We start from the raw sequence: 13,506 nt of genomic DNA on the forward strand, positions 1-13,506 counted from the left end.
CATTGAATTCTCATTCATTGTCAATGAAATCGGTATAACAGTTAATTAATGTATATTTATTCTTTTAGCCACTTCAAGTGAGGGAACATGATCCCTCAAAACAACAAAAAGTTGATTACTTGGGAGTTTATACCTACAATTCGGACAAAACAAAAGGACTGATATCATTGGCTGTCGTATTGGAAACTGGTAGAAGAGTAGCATGTGATATTGGTGACTCTGACCCAGAACGAATGACTCCAGCCAGAACAGAAGAATATGTCAAAAATCTATTCAAGGTAAGGTGAATTCGTTTAGTTGTTTTATAAATCTATCAAATACAAATTTGATACATTTGTAACATAATGTACTCGTAGTTAGGACGATAATAATGGAAGTAGTCATTTTGAAGAAATAATTATTCAGCTAGAAAAAGTAATTGTTGCAATAATCTCAATCTGCTTTAACTGTATGAAAATATCAAAACATTAATTCCTTTTTTTTCTCCAATTATTTATTCAAGTTTTAATTTAAAGAAAAGAAGCAATTATCAGTTCATATTATATATATTGATGAAAGCCGAACATTTCAACAAACTTTTATACCTAAAGAAACATATTATTTATCATTACAAATAGACCTAAACAAATTATGAATATTTTCTAAGAAAATGTACATAAACAAGTTTAATAATAACTGATTAAGTGCAATTGGTGGGAGAAAAGTGACCATGAATTATAATAAAAAAATAAAGGTAAAAAAAAGTTGTGCAATATCGAAAAGAGTTCAAAATTGAATGTAATAATAGATTAGGTATAAAAATTCATTACCAATGGAAATGAGCAGCTTATCTATGAATGTGTTGTAGTTTTAATGACAAACTCAATAAAAAATCTACCAGAGAAATTGAAAACTAATGATAACAGTTTGAGAAAACTAAAAAACACGTGTTTGAAGCACATCAAACTAAAAAGCTGAAAATAATTTTTAAAATAAGCTTAAAACAATAATTAATGAAAAATACTAGTATTATCTAGGCGCCCCATGCTTTTTTCACAATAATACTAGTTTCTTTAATTCATTATTCTTCTAAGCTTATTTTAAAAATTATTTTCAACTTTTTTAGAGTATACTGTGAGTAAACGCGGCACTCACTATGAAAAAAGCTTTCTCCTGGTAAATTGTTCATCCTTAATTGTAAACTGCCTTCTGATACCTTTACGGGCTCAGCCATCCCACGAAATTTCAATTTACGATTAGATGTAACCAATTTGTGGACTTTTTTGATGCTTTCTAGAGGAACCACCTCAATTGGACGATCAGAACGCTCATCATCATCGGTGTCTGTACCACCAGGTTTAAATTCAGCAAACCAATAACAAGTGGTTCTTTTCGATGGAGCAGAGTCCTTGCTATACTTTTGAAGCCATTGCTGAGCTTGTACAGTATTTTTTTATCAAGAAGCAATGATAAATTACCACACGAAATTGTTTTGAAAATAACAAAAGTAGCTTCACTTAAATGGCTGTCACTTTTTACCAACTAATCGAAATGTCATGGAATTGGTACTTCATAAAAGTCATGTCGATTTGACAATGGTAACGCCATCTGTGTGTCAGTCACTCGACTTATTGAGTTATGGTATATCTTACGATAATTGTAATGAGAGTATGTGAAAAGACTCTAATGGAGTTGCTATATAAACAATGAAAAAAATAAAACTGCATTATCAGACTACGGAATATTAAAAAACATTTTTATAAAATACAGATCATTGAAACGGAATTAAATACAAGAAAAACAAGAGAAAATGGTTCACATATAAATATACAATATCGAGAAATCCATCAATGATCAAAAAATTAAAATTTTAAATATGACAATTGAAAACAGAAAATCTTACTATTATAAAAACATTAGGTCGAAACATCAAGAATATATCATCAGCAAAAAAATAATTAAGAAATTACAAAAATTTATATACAATATTTTTCAAAAATGGACATGAAAAAAACACTTTGAAAACATAATAGAAAAAACTTAAGTCATATATTATTAAAGGGATAATGACAAACAAAACTTGACAATAACAAAAATAAAGAAGAAACTAATAAGAACAAAAAAATACTCTCTCACCAAAATTGGTTTTAGTTGTAAAAAACCAGTACTGAAGGCACCAGTCTATATAATCTAGAGCCACAAACCATTGAAACAATATAAAAGAGATAAGTAGTCATAACAGGGATATTGTACTCATGAATTATTTTCTTACTATTATATAGTTTAGAGTGTTATTTATATGATCTTCCATCCTACTAATAAGAAACCATTTCTTTCCAGCACTAGTTTCTCATTAAATTCAAAACATAAACAATACTAAAACTAAAAAATATAATCATTTGTGAAAGGATGTGACTTGATATAAGCAATCCAAATTATGATTTGGTTTTTTTTCTGTGGATGGAATTCTTTTTAATTTAATGAATCAAAGTTCAAAGGAAATTGATAATGGGCAGCGATTCAAAAAACAATCCAACTTCCAGTATTAATAAGGAACTCGACTTTGTGATTCAGTTATCAGACATTGGAAAAGAAAATACAAAAAATTGAACTATTCAATGTTTTTTATTTCAATAGATCTTTATTAATGCATGATAAAACGATAACATATCTCTTTATTTACTTAATATCGATGCAATAATGTTACAGATTAGTCTGGATAAAATGTTTTCAAAGTGTGTAAACTTCCTTTTCAGTAACTATTTAATTATGAATTTGATGTTTGTTTTAACTTTTAATGTAGGAACAATGAAGCAACAAGTCGTAGTCGGTGTGGATGAACTTCTATGATTATGAATATTTGTATACATGATAATAATTGTTTTTATCCCTACTTCTCTTTGTGAATATTCATAAAAAAATAAAGTTCGGTGTTCCTTTTATATTTTGATTCAAGTATGTTGTATGAACATGATACATTTTCTAAATTAAAAAGAGATTTGAAGTAACAGTACGATATCCAGATGGACGTCAAAACTCTTCACTACAAAAGTAGCAGAGACAGAGATAAGGGAAAAAATATCTCTATCGGTACAACCAGAGGATGGATGTCCATAAAGGAAACAATATCTTCATTAAAGTGGAATTTGATAGTTGACTACTAACCTCTGAAAACAACCTCTGATTAGTGTAACCAGAGAATGTCCATAGGGGGAGTATCATCTCCGTCAAGTGGAGCTTGCTGGTTGACTAACAATGTGACATTGCCATCATAAAGTTTGACATTTTCAATGGTGAACATACTTAGAACGTGTTGTCATACGAGTGTTATTCGAGTTTACAGATACTTGAAACTCATGTTGGTACAAAATTGGAATTATGTGATTTTCAACATGGGTTAAACCAACAGCAGTATGGATCTCGCTTCGACCTTTGGCGACGAAGCACCACCTCCAGCTACCGCGTATCGCTGGTTATCCGAATTCAATCATCTACAGGATGAATTTCGTGAAGGTCGTCCAAAATGGTCTGTTGTGCCAGAAAACATCGATGCTGTGCGTGTAAACATTCAATGCTGCATAAACATTTGGTTGTCAAAAAGATTTGTTTGCATTGGATACCGTATAATTTGACAATCGCTCCAAAAAAAGCTCGTGTCGATTGATGCAAAGAAATATTGGAAAAATTCAATCTTGTTTGCGCACGGAGCACTTCGAGGCAAATAGTCGTCTGTTTTCTCGGAAAAACTGGATATGTACCCACCGTTCCTTTAGGGATTTTGTGTATGTTCTCTCATCCAGTATGGATTCTCATTAGACCAATAGCGGCAATTTTGACGATTAACTTGATCGTGAGGTTAAAATGGGCTCTAATCAGAAAACAACACATCTTCATAGTTGGATTACGGTGTTATATATAATTACCATCATTTGTTCACAAAACTATTTCTGTCAAAATCGTCTTCCAAAAGCTCTTAAGTTGGTGTCATTTTATAGGGACGCACTTTATTTTCCTTAATAAAAATTTTTTGCCAACGTTGTATAGTGGGGATGCTTTTCGACCAGAATTATGTAGGCTTTCTCGAAACTCATTCGTATCATCACTCCTTTTTTATATGTATTACATGACGAAGCTCGCAAAACTGCTTTTTTATTTTGCTAAAGCTGCAACTCAACGCTGTCTTAGAGAGTCAAATGAGATCACCTGGTATAATTTCGGCTGGATCGCCAACTTGATTTGATGCGGCGTCAGGCTACAAATCGCTGTAAAAATATACCGATTTTATCTTGTCTGTTAACCTATAAATATAAAGGGTGTGTTGAAAGTTAAGATTCAAAATCAGTGCAAACAAGAAATGGCTGGAACAGAAAAATAATAAATGTGGATTAGGCGTGTTAAAAAGTAACTAGAATACAAGTAGAACAACAGTTGATGATATAGGTTTAAGGTTTTTTGCTATAATATCCTTTTTAAAAAGATGGACCATGTTTAGATTTAACGCTGCATTAAGATGACGTTCCAGACAAAATTGTACCACGTGACCTTTTTTGGCGCTCTAGCGCCAACATGAAATTTTATTGGAATAACTTTTCGGAATAACTGGAAATGTCGACACAGTTCCATTAGAGGAACGTAGAATCGCCAAGTATGAATCGTACACTAGAATTTGTTTGCCAGAAGTGTTTGAAAAAATCAGGGAAACAAATCGCAGAAGACGAATCATTCTCCACCACGACAATGCGAACTCTCACACAACAGTTCAAAAAAACGTTTTTGAATAGTCATAGAATCGAATTGACGGGTCATCCGCCGTACAGTCCTTCTTTGGCACCTAATGATTTCTTATTCCCGCAGATCAAAAATAAATTGCAAGATCAACGTTTTTGTCCACAAGAGGTTGATGCGTTCAAATCACAAGTTTTGGATATACCTGAATCGGAATGGTAAAGATGCTTTGACAATGGGTCAAACGCAAGTAAAAGTGTATTGATCTCAAAAAAGAATATTTTGAAAAATAATAGAGCCGTATCCAATTATTAATAATTGGTTTTAGTTGTCTATCTCAAAACTTACGTAGCAACCCTCGTATATCTCAATTTTTGTGGGTCTCAAAAAGGTTCAAATTTGGAAATATAATGCTTAGAAGAAGAAATCAATGATTAGTAACTTGAAATTATATTAGCTACTTCTAGTGAACTGAAATATGTCTGATCTGTGAAATCTCAAATTATAGAAAGTATTAGTCCAAGGGGGCTGAGATTACTGAATCAGTGTATTTAGAGATAGTAGTTCCATCCAAAAAGTCTGGATCTTTCATTTGTATCCATTATTACAATTTATCTGTTACAAAAATTCATTCAACTTTATCTATATTTTTAGGATTCTAATATTAAGCTGACCGTAGTTAGTGATATTAAGGAAATCAAGAAAGGTTATCCACTATTTGAGGCTGTGAATAGAGCTGCAAGTGTACAAGAAAGACATAGCGGAAGGATTATCTACTTGGAATACAATCCACCCCAAGCTGTTAAAGAAACTTTGTTTATAGTTGGAAAGGGTTAGTATTTCATAAAGTTTTAGTACGAGAAAAATTCAGAATATATGGAGCATCCTTACAATTATAGTTGTAATTTTATCTCGGAATTCTATTAGCCTGGTATATTTCTGTAGTAACGATTCTTTTTGATGTTATTCCTCTTACATTTTATTTTTGTCAATAATTGCCCACAATGCATCCATCTCAATGCAAAGATATCTATTTTATCAGATAGCTGAGCACTTGAACTAATAAAATTCAGTTAAATCTAGTATGGGAATATACACACTATTTGAACTCACTGGGAGCACCCAACTCCTTTCATCAGTTTCCTTAAAAGCCATCAAGTCGTTGTCATGAAAAATTGTCGAAACAAGTAGAAATCGGAAATATGAAGTCTGCACGTCTGCAAAATGCAAAAATATTCCTTTCTTATTCTACCAACTGGCCCCAAAAGGCCTTTCATTAATCAAAGATGAACTAAGAAGAGTTACAGTATACTGTCCAGTAAATTACCAACTAAAGAACATCGGAGAAACAGCCGAAACCTTCTCTGGGAGTGAGAGGCTGTCTATAGATAAAGGCTATGATACTTACCTGGTAAACAGTTCGGGATACACAATAGAACAAAGTGTTAATGAGGCAAGTTCCCAGCCTTCATCTTGTAGCTTATCTAAGCTAATTGTCACCAAATTCCTGTATCTACTGTCATAAGTAGTGATGATACAATGTCTGTGATATTTTGTATTATTAAATTTATTGACAGTGTGTATATATTAAAATCCATCATTTAATTTCACTCTATTGACTTGAAAAATGTTTTGTATCTATATATTCCTAGAATTGAATTGTTATTAATATGTTTGCAAATATTTTCACTGTACTTAGATACTGCTTAAGTTGAATGAATTAACTCCAACACATTAGGCTGATGCGCTCCTACGACCCTAATTGATAAGAACTAATAATTATATAGATCATTAAATACAATTGTACTCACTCATATTTTATGAAGATTAATGGCAAAATACAATAGAGGGTAATAGCATTTTTTTTAAAGTATTTTTTGTTTATTTTATAAGCACTTGATATGAAATAATGTGAGAAAGTAAATATTGGTAAGAATATGATAAGCCACCCCACGACGATCATCATGAAACTCTATACATAGACTATTGATATTACGAGAAATCGATTTATCATATCTATTTTTTGCGAATTACGTTACTGAACTTTGAGAAGGCGTTTTATAAAAACGTATTACATGTTGTTTATTCAATAAATTGACAAAACAGAATCTGATACTATCGCAAGTTTACAATATTTATATGTTTTACAAAGTGCCTCGACGGCGTTATGCAATAAAGCTGAATAAACAATGTTCATTAACGTAACTTGTGAAAACATTTACTTCCGGAGATACCGCAAGTGGCCATTATCTCAGGAAGGCTAACAGATATCGAACCATAGATAACTTTGTTCGATAGACTTCATCAAAATCTATCTGTGTGAAAAGTCATGATGATTGACGTAAGCGCAGAAGAGTTTCTGTGAAAAAAGTATGCAAATCTATTGTTATTTGTTACACAGCAGTGTTGATTAAAATCAATCTAGGTTTTTTATATACATTTTATTTACATCTTCATATATATACATCATCTATCACTTATATCTTATAAAACCAACCATGTGCTAAAAACCCGGTAAAACCATATATTAACTTAACTTTACTTTTCTCAATAATAATCAACTACTAAAACAAAACTATGTACATAGAACATTAAACTACTATTTCTACAAATCAAGCGCCATCTCTATAAGAAAGCATTAACTTAAAATAACTCCTAAAGATTTCTATTATAACACCCTCTCTTAATGCGCATCTTATAGAGTCTATAAATTAATATACAATCATATTCAAAATATATCACCTATATTACATGAAATTAACAAATAAAATAAAATTAACCCTCTCTCGTTTCAAAATCTAAACCTAATTGTTTACAATTTGAGTAAAATTGTGGTTTTTGCAATCCTTTTGTTAATAAGTCTGCTAACTGACATTTTGTATTTATATATTCAAGGACAATACAATCATTTTTTACATTCTCATGAATAAAGTTATATTTTATTTATATGTGTTTGACACGTTTATTATTCTCAGGATTTTTAATAAGTGCAATACAACCCTGATTATCTTCAAATACTTTAAAAAAATTCACATCAAGATTCATATCTAGCAACAATCTTTTTAACCACAAAGAATCCTGGACAGCAGCACATAAAGCTATCAACTCCGCTTCAGTACTGGACAATGCAACACAGTTTTGCTTTCTGGTTACCCACAATACTGTATTACCAAAAACTTTAATAACGTACCCTGACACTGATCTTCTGTCATTCACGTCTCCTGCCCAATCCGAATCTACATAACAGCTCAATGGTAATTCATTCATTCTCCTTTCATACTTTAATCTTGCCTTTAATGTTCCTTTTAAATACCTTAACAGCCTTTTTAGTCCAATCCAAATTTCTTCTGAATTTCTTTCTTGAAATCTACTAAAGTAGTTTACTGTGAAACTGATGTCTGGTCTTGACCCTAACATTAAAAACATCAAACACCCAATCAATTCTCTTACTGGCTTGTTTCCATTTGTATCATTTTTGTTTAGATCTATTCTAAATTTTGGGTCTATTGGAGTTGAGCATGGTTTAGAATTTTCAAAATTAAACCTTTTTAAAATTCCCCGTAAATATCTTTCTTGATTTATTTCCAAAATTCCTTTATCTCTGTCATAACAAATTTCTAAACCTAAAAAATTTTTTAACTCACCTTTGTCCTTAATCTCGAAATTATTCATTAATTCATTTTTGCATTTATTAATTATTGTTAAATTTGTTCCACACAATATAATATCATCCACATAAAGTAATAAGTAAATTACATATTCTCCAGTCTTTTTATAGTACAAGCAGTAATCAGTTTCAGATTTTGTACTTAGTATTTCTGCATTCTTGGGCATTGGTGCTTGTATCCAAGTTTTATTTTTCTCTATTGAACTTATTTCTCTTTTCATCGCTTCCATCCATAAGTCCTTGTCTCTTCTATCAGTCAAGTCTTCCACTGTTTCGGGTACATTCTCAACATATGACATTGCATCAAAGGCCATATACATTTCAAACTCATTATATCTGTTAGGTTTTCGCCTGGTTCGTTTTTCTTGTATTTCTTGTTCTCTGTCTTGTAAATCATCTTCTTGTAATACCTGTATCTCTTCTTGTATTTGTTTTACTTCTTCTTGTTCATCGTCACTTTCTTCTATTATTGCATTTTTACTATCAAGTTTTCCATTTTCCTTCAACTCCATTCCTTCATTTTTAAAATAAAATTCGCTCTCATTAAATATTACATCTCTTGCAATGACTACTTTCTGTTCCATGATATCCCATAATCTGTATCCTGTTATTGTGTATCCAATCATCATACACTTCTTCGCTTTAGAATCAAATTTTTTTCTAAATTGTTTTGGAATGTGGCAATATGCTGTAGATCCAAAAACTCTTAAATTACTAATGTCCGGTTTCTTCCCATTCCATATTTCAGCCGGAGTAACTTGTAAAGCACTACTTGGGCTTCTATTTAGAACGTATGCTGCTACTCGAACTGCTTCGCTCCAAAATTCTTTAGGAATATTAGCGTCTTGCATCATGGTCCTTGCTTTGTCCACCAAGCTTCTATTAAAGCGTTCTGCCTTACCATTTTGTTCAGGACTGTAAGGTGTTGTATAGTCAATAAATGTCCCATTCTCCCTGCAAAATTGCTTTATTTCATTTGTAATGTATTCCCTTCCATTGTCACATCTCAATGTAGCTAATTTTAAATTAAACTTAGCCTGAACCATTCTCACATATTCTCGGAAACATTCATACACTCCACTCTTAGCTCTTATTACATAAACGTAAACAAAATTTGAATAGTCATCTATGAAAGTTACAAAGTACTTGCCTTGTTCGTGACTAATTGGAGTTATTGGTCCTGCAACATCTGTGTGCACTATCTCAAGTAATCGTTTAGCTTTTGTGCGCGTTCCAAAATTCAACCTGGTCATTTTACCCTTTACGCAAGATTCACAAAAATCAACTTTACCTATTTTGAGATTTTTTATACCAGTTACCAAATTATTTTTAATTAATTTCTCTAAATTTGCATTACATACATGACCTAATCTTTGATGCCACAATTTTATTTCATTATTTTCATTTTCAATATTTAAAGACTCTACATTGTTTACTTTAAAGGATATTTCATATAAATTGTTTCAATAACCAATTCCGATTAATTTTTTTTCGCTATACATTAGTACCTTCCCATTTTCAAAAACAACTTTTACATTTACACTTTCTAACCTTTTTACAGACAATAGATTTCGCCTTAAATTTGGGACATACAGAACATTTTTAATTTTACATTTGATTTCTTTTCCATTGACCTCACTAAAAACTTCAATATTTCCTACTCCAATGGCTTCCGTGTAATTGTTGTTTTTTGCAACCGCTATTTTAATGGGTTTTTTCAACTTCATAAAATCATGAAAATACATTTTATCATTTACTAAATGATCAGTACACCCTGAATCGATATAAAATACTAAATTTTGGTTACTTACAGTTTGGTAACAATCTTCTAAATTAGAGTTTAAATTTGACAAAAAACAAATACCTTGTCCATCTTGTACCTCATCAAGTTCAGTTCCTTCTTAATTTTCCATATAGTTTGCTCCCTTATTGTTATTGTCCTGATACTCATGGTCATAATTTCTTCTATAGCTTGTTTCTTTATATCCTCTTCCTCTGTAACCAAATCCTCCTCTATAACCATTTCCTTGAAAATTTCCTCTAAAATTCCCATAACCCCGAAAACTACTTTGACCTCCAGTAAAACTGCCTCTGCTTGAACCTCTGTTTCCTCCTCTCTGATTTCGACAATTTTTCCTATAATGACCTCTTTTTCCACAAGTATAACATACACCTGGACTATAAGTTGAAAAAGCTGATGAGTTTACACTATCTTGCTGATAATTTCTGCTTTCGCTATTGGCTTCATACAATGCACTTTTTCTTTCAACTTCAGCTCTTAATTTAGTTTTTGCTAAGCTTATTGTTAGATCTTCTGGTGGTATGTTCTCTAATATGGTTATTACGGTTTCAAACTCTTTCGGCATATCAAGTAATAAACTATAAACAATATCTTGCTCTTTCATGTCTGCGCCTGTAGCATTTAATTGTCTTATGGTTTCATCAAAATCAGACAAAAACTTTTCTAATTTGCTACTATCTTGAAGTTTCATAGACATTAGTTTTCTTCTTAGAATTAACTGGCCCGGAATGCCTTTCTTTTCATATCTTTCCTCTAAAACTGTCCATATACCAAAAGCTGTATCTTTTCCTCTAATTAAATCTATTTGCGAGTCGTCCAAACACTGCACTATAATAGACTTACATTTATTGTCCTTCTTCTTTGCTTCAGCTCGAAGTTTGTCACTTTTATAATCAGAATCATTAAATTCCTTTTCGATACATTCCAACACATCTTTTTCTTCAAACAAAATACTCATACGATACTTCCATGTGTGATAATTTAATCCATTTAATAATTCTACATTAAAATGGTTTTTAATGCCAATAATACTGTTACTGTTCACCTCCATTTTTTTTATTCCTTTTTTATAATAACGACCTTTTTCAATATTGAGTTGTGACCTGGGCCCATAACCTGTTGTTATTTGTTACACAGCAGTGTTGATTAAAATCAATCTAGGTTTTTTATATACATTTTATTTAATCTTCATATATATACATCATCTATCACTTATATCTTATAAAACCAACCATGTGCTAAAAACCCGGTAAAACCATATATTAACTTAACTTTACTTTTCTCAATAATAATCAACTACTAAAACAAAACTATGTACATAGAACATTAAGCTACTATTTCTACAAATCAAGCGCCATCTCTATAAGAAAGCATTAACTTAAAATAACTCCTAAAGATTTCTATTATAACAAAATCCATAATTTTTAGCAAATAAAGCACGTCGCTCCATGAAGCATGATTCATACATATGGCTGGCTAGCCTATCGATACCTCAGCAATGACGGATACACTCATGAGTGGGTCAATCACAAAGAAATATTTATTTCTGATAGCAGGGTTCATACCCAAAGAATTGAGGCCAGCTGGAGACCTCTGAGAGCATTCTTCCGCGATAGGCATGTACCTTCAGAATATTGGGAAGACACACAGGACAGTTATAGATTTAAGTCCAATTAAAATATTTGATTGGAAAAAATCATTTTTGTTTACCTTCATTTCAGTCTCTAACACAATCTAACCTAACCTAATCTATTCTAACCTAACCTAATCTATTCTAACCTAACCTAACCTTACAAAAATTGGTAAATTTTCATTTTATCTATTGATTTTTCGTGTAAATAATGCATTCGCATACATTTTCCACAGAAAATCTTATTCGCTTGTGTCAATCATCATGAATTTTCACACACAGATAGATCTGTGTATGTGTACGTCAATTCTAGTATCTCCGGAAGTAAATGTTTCATGATGATCGTTGTGGGGTCGCTTATCATTTTTGTGCCAAAATATTTAATCAAAAGTGAAAAGATAATATCTAAATATTTGATTGAAAATCACAGAAATTTCAAATCTTTAACCACATAAGAAAACAATTCTCATTAGTTCTCATTTGTCACGTCAACGCAGAGTGTGCTGTTATAATATAGTTTTTATTTATTATTTACGTATAAATAAAACATTTTTCTATATATAAGAATAAAGTGGAAAAACTTTTTATGGGTTCTTACCTTATTACATAATCACGTCAAAAATTGATACCATAATAATTTTAATTACCATAAAATATTGGAATAAGTTAAATTTAAATCTTACTTACATTAGAAAGATCTGACAACGAAAATAATTACATCTCGCAGGATCGTCAAAACGACTAACCATTTTTATTGTGGTATATTAGAATTTTTTGCTATCATAAAAAACGTTATCAGGTATTTTCGTCGTGGTATTTTTACATCCTAGAACAAAACACGATTTATATATCATAGAATAGGTGTCATATTTACTTTGTATCATATGTTCAGTGTTTATTCTATACGTATGACGTCACGCAATATGGCATCCTTACTGAAATGTTTAAACTATCTACAAAATTTTTAAATTTTCAATAATTTTATTCTCTATTATTATTGATCAAAGAATTAAAATATATATATATATATATATATATATATATATATATATATATATATATATATATATATATATAATGAAAATTGTATATAAACTATACAAAACTATTTTTTTCTCAAACCATGTAAGTAGCCTATTATAGAAGTTGAAAAAAGACTTTTGTTAAATGTACCTAATTCAAATATTGCAATTTCGAAATAGTTTGTGAACATTAGATGAAAATTAATAGTAAAGACAAAAGAAATGAACAAAAAAATCGGTTATAGAAAAAATCTACCATTAACCTTTTCTAATATATGTATTACTAATATTGATTTTATTAGAAGTATAATATAGCCATCTTTATAATAGATTTTATAAATGCTTGTGAGAATAGAAATCTTTTGGTCGAATAGTGAGATACTACCATAGCCTTTAAGGAGCAAGGCATTTCTCTTTGGATTGACGTTCTTGTATGGTCAGGGCACTGAAACAATTTCATGAATGCAAAACGAAAGATCGAAACAAGACTGATGTAAAGTGACTGAATAATCAAGATGTATTTTTGTAACTTGAACTTGAAGTACTATGACTAGCACTGCATCCAGAGTTTCTCAGAATGTATCTAAAATCATAGATACAAAAATATTTTTTGATATATTTCAATAACGCTGATTTTCCTTGAGTGAAAACTTTTGTAATAATTTTTTTGGAACTGTGGATA

The 13,506-nt window shown here is 30.8% G+C and overlaps 1 protein-coding gene across 1 annotated transcript in view; it reads left to right on the top strand.

Annotated features, from left to right (window-relative positions):
* LOC130891158 (putative aminopeptidase W07G4.4) overlaps positions 1 to 13,506 on the top strand; it is a 96,120-nt gene that overhangs the window by 25,335 nt on the left and 57,279 nt on the right. Inside the window, exons 3-4 of the mRNA XM_057795744.1 lie at positions 69 to 278; positions 5,359 to 5,536. Of these exons, the coding sequence (XP_057651727.1) occupies positions 69 to 278; positions 5,359 to 5,536 (388 nt within the window). The remainder of the gene's footprint in view (positions 1 to 68; positions 279 to 5,358; positions 5,537 to 13,506) is intronic.

This window comes from Diorhabda carinulata, chromosome 3 (assembly GCF_026250575.1).
Source record: "Diorhabda carinulata isolate Delta chromosome 3, icDioCari1.1, whole genome shotgun sequence".
NCBI classification, from domain to species: domain Eukaryota; kingdom Metazoa; phylum Arthropoda; class Insecta; order Coleoptera; family Chrysomelidae; genus Diorhabda; species Diorhabda carinulata.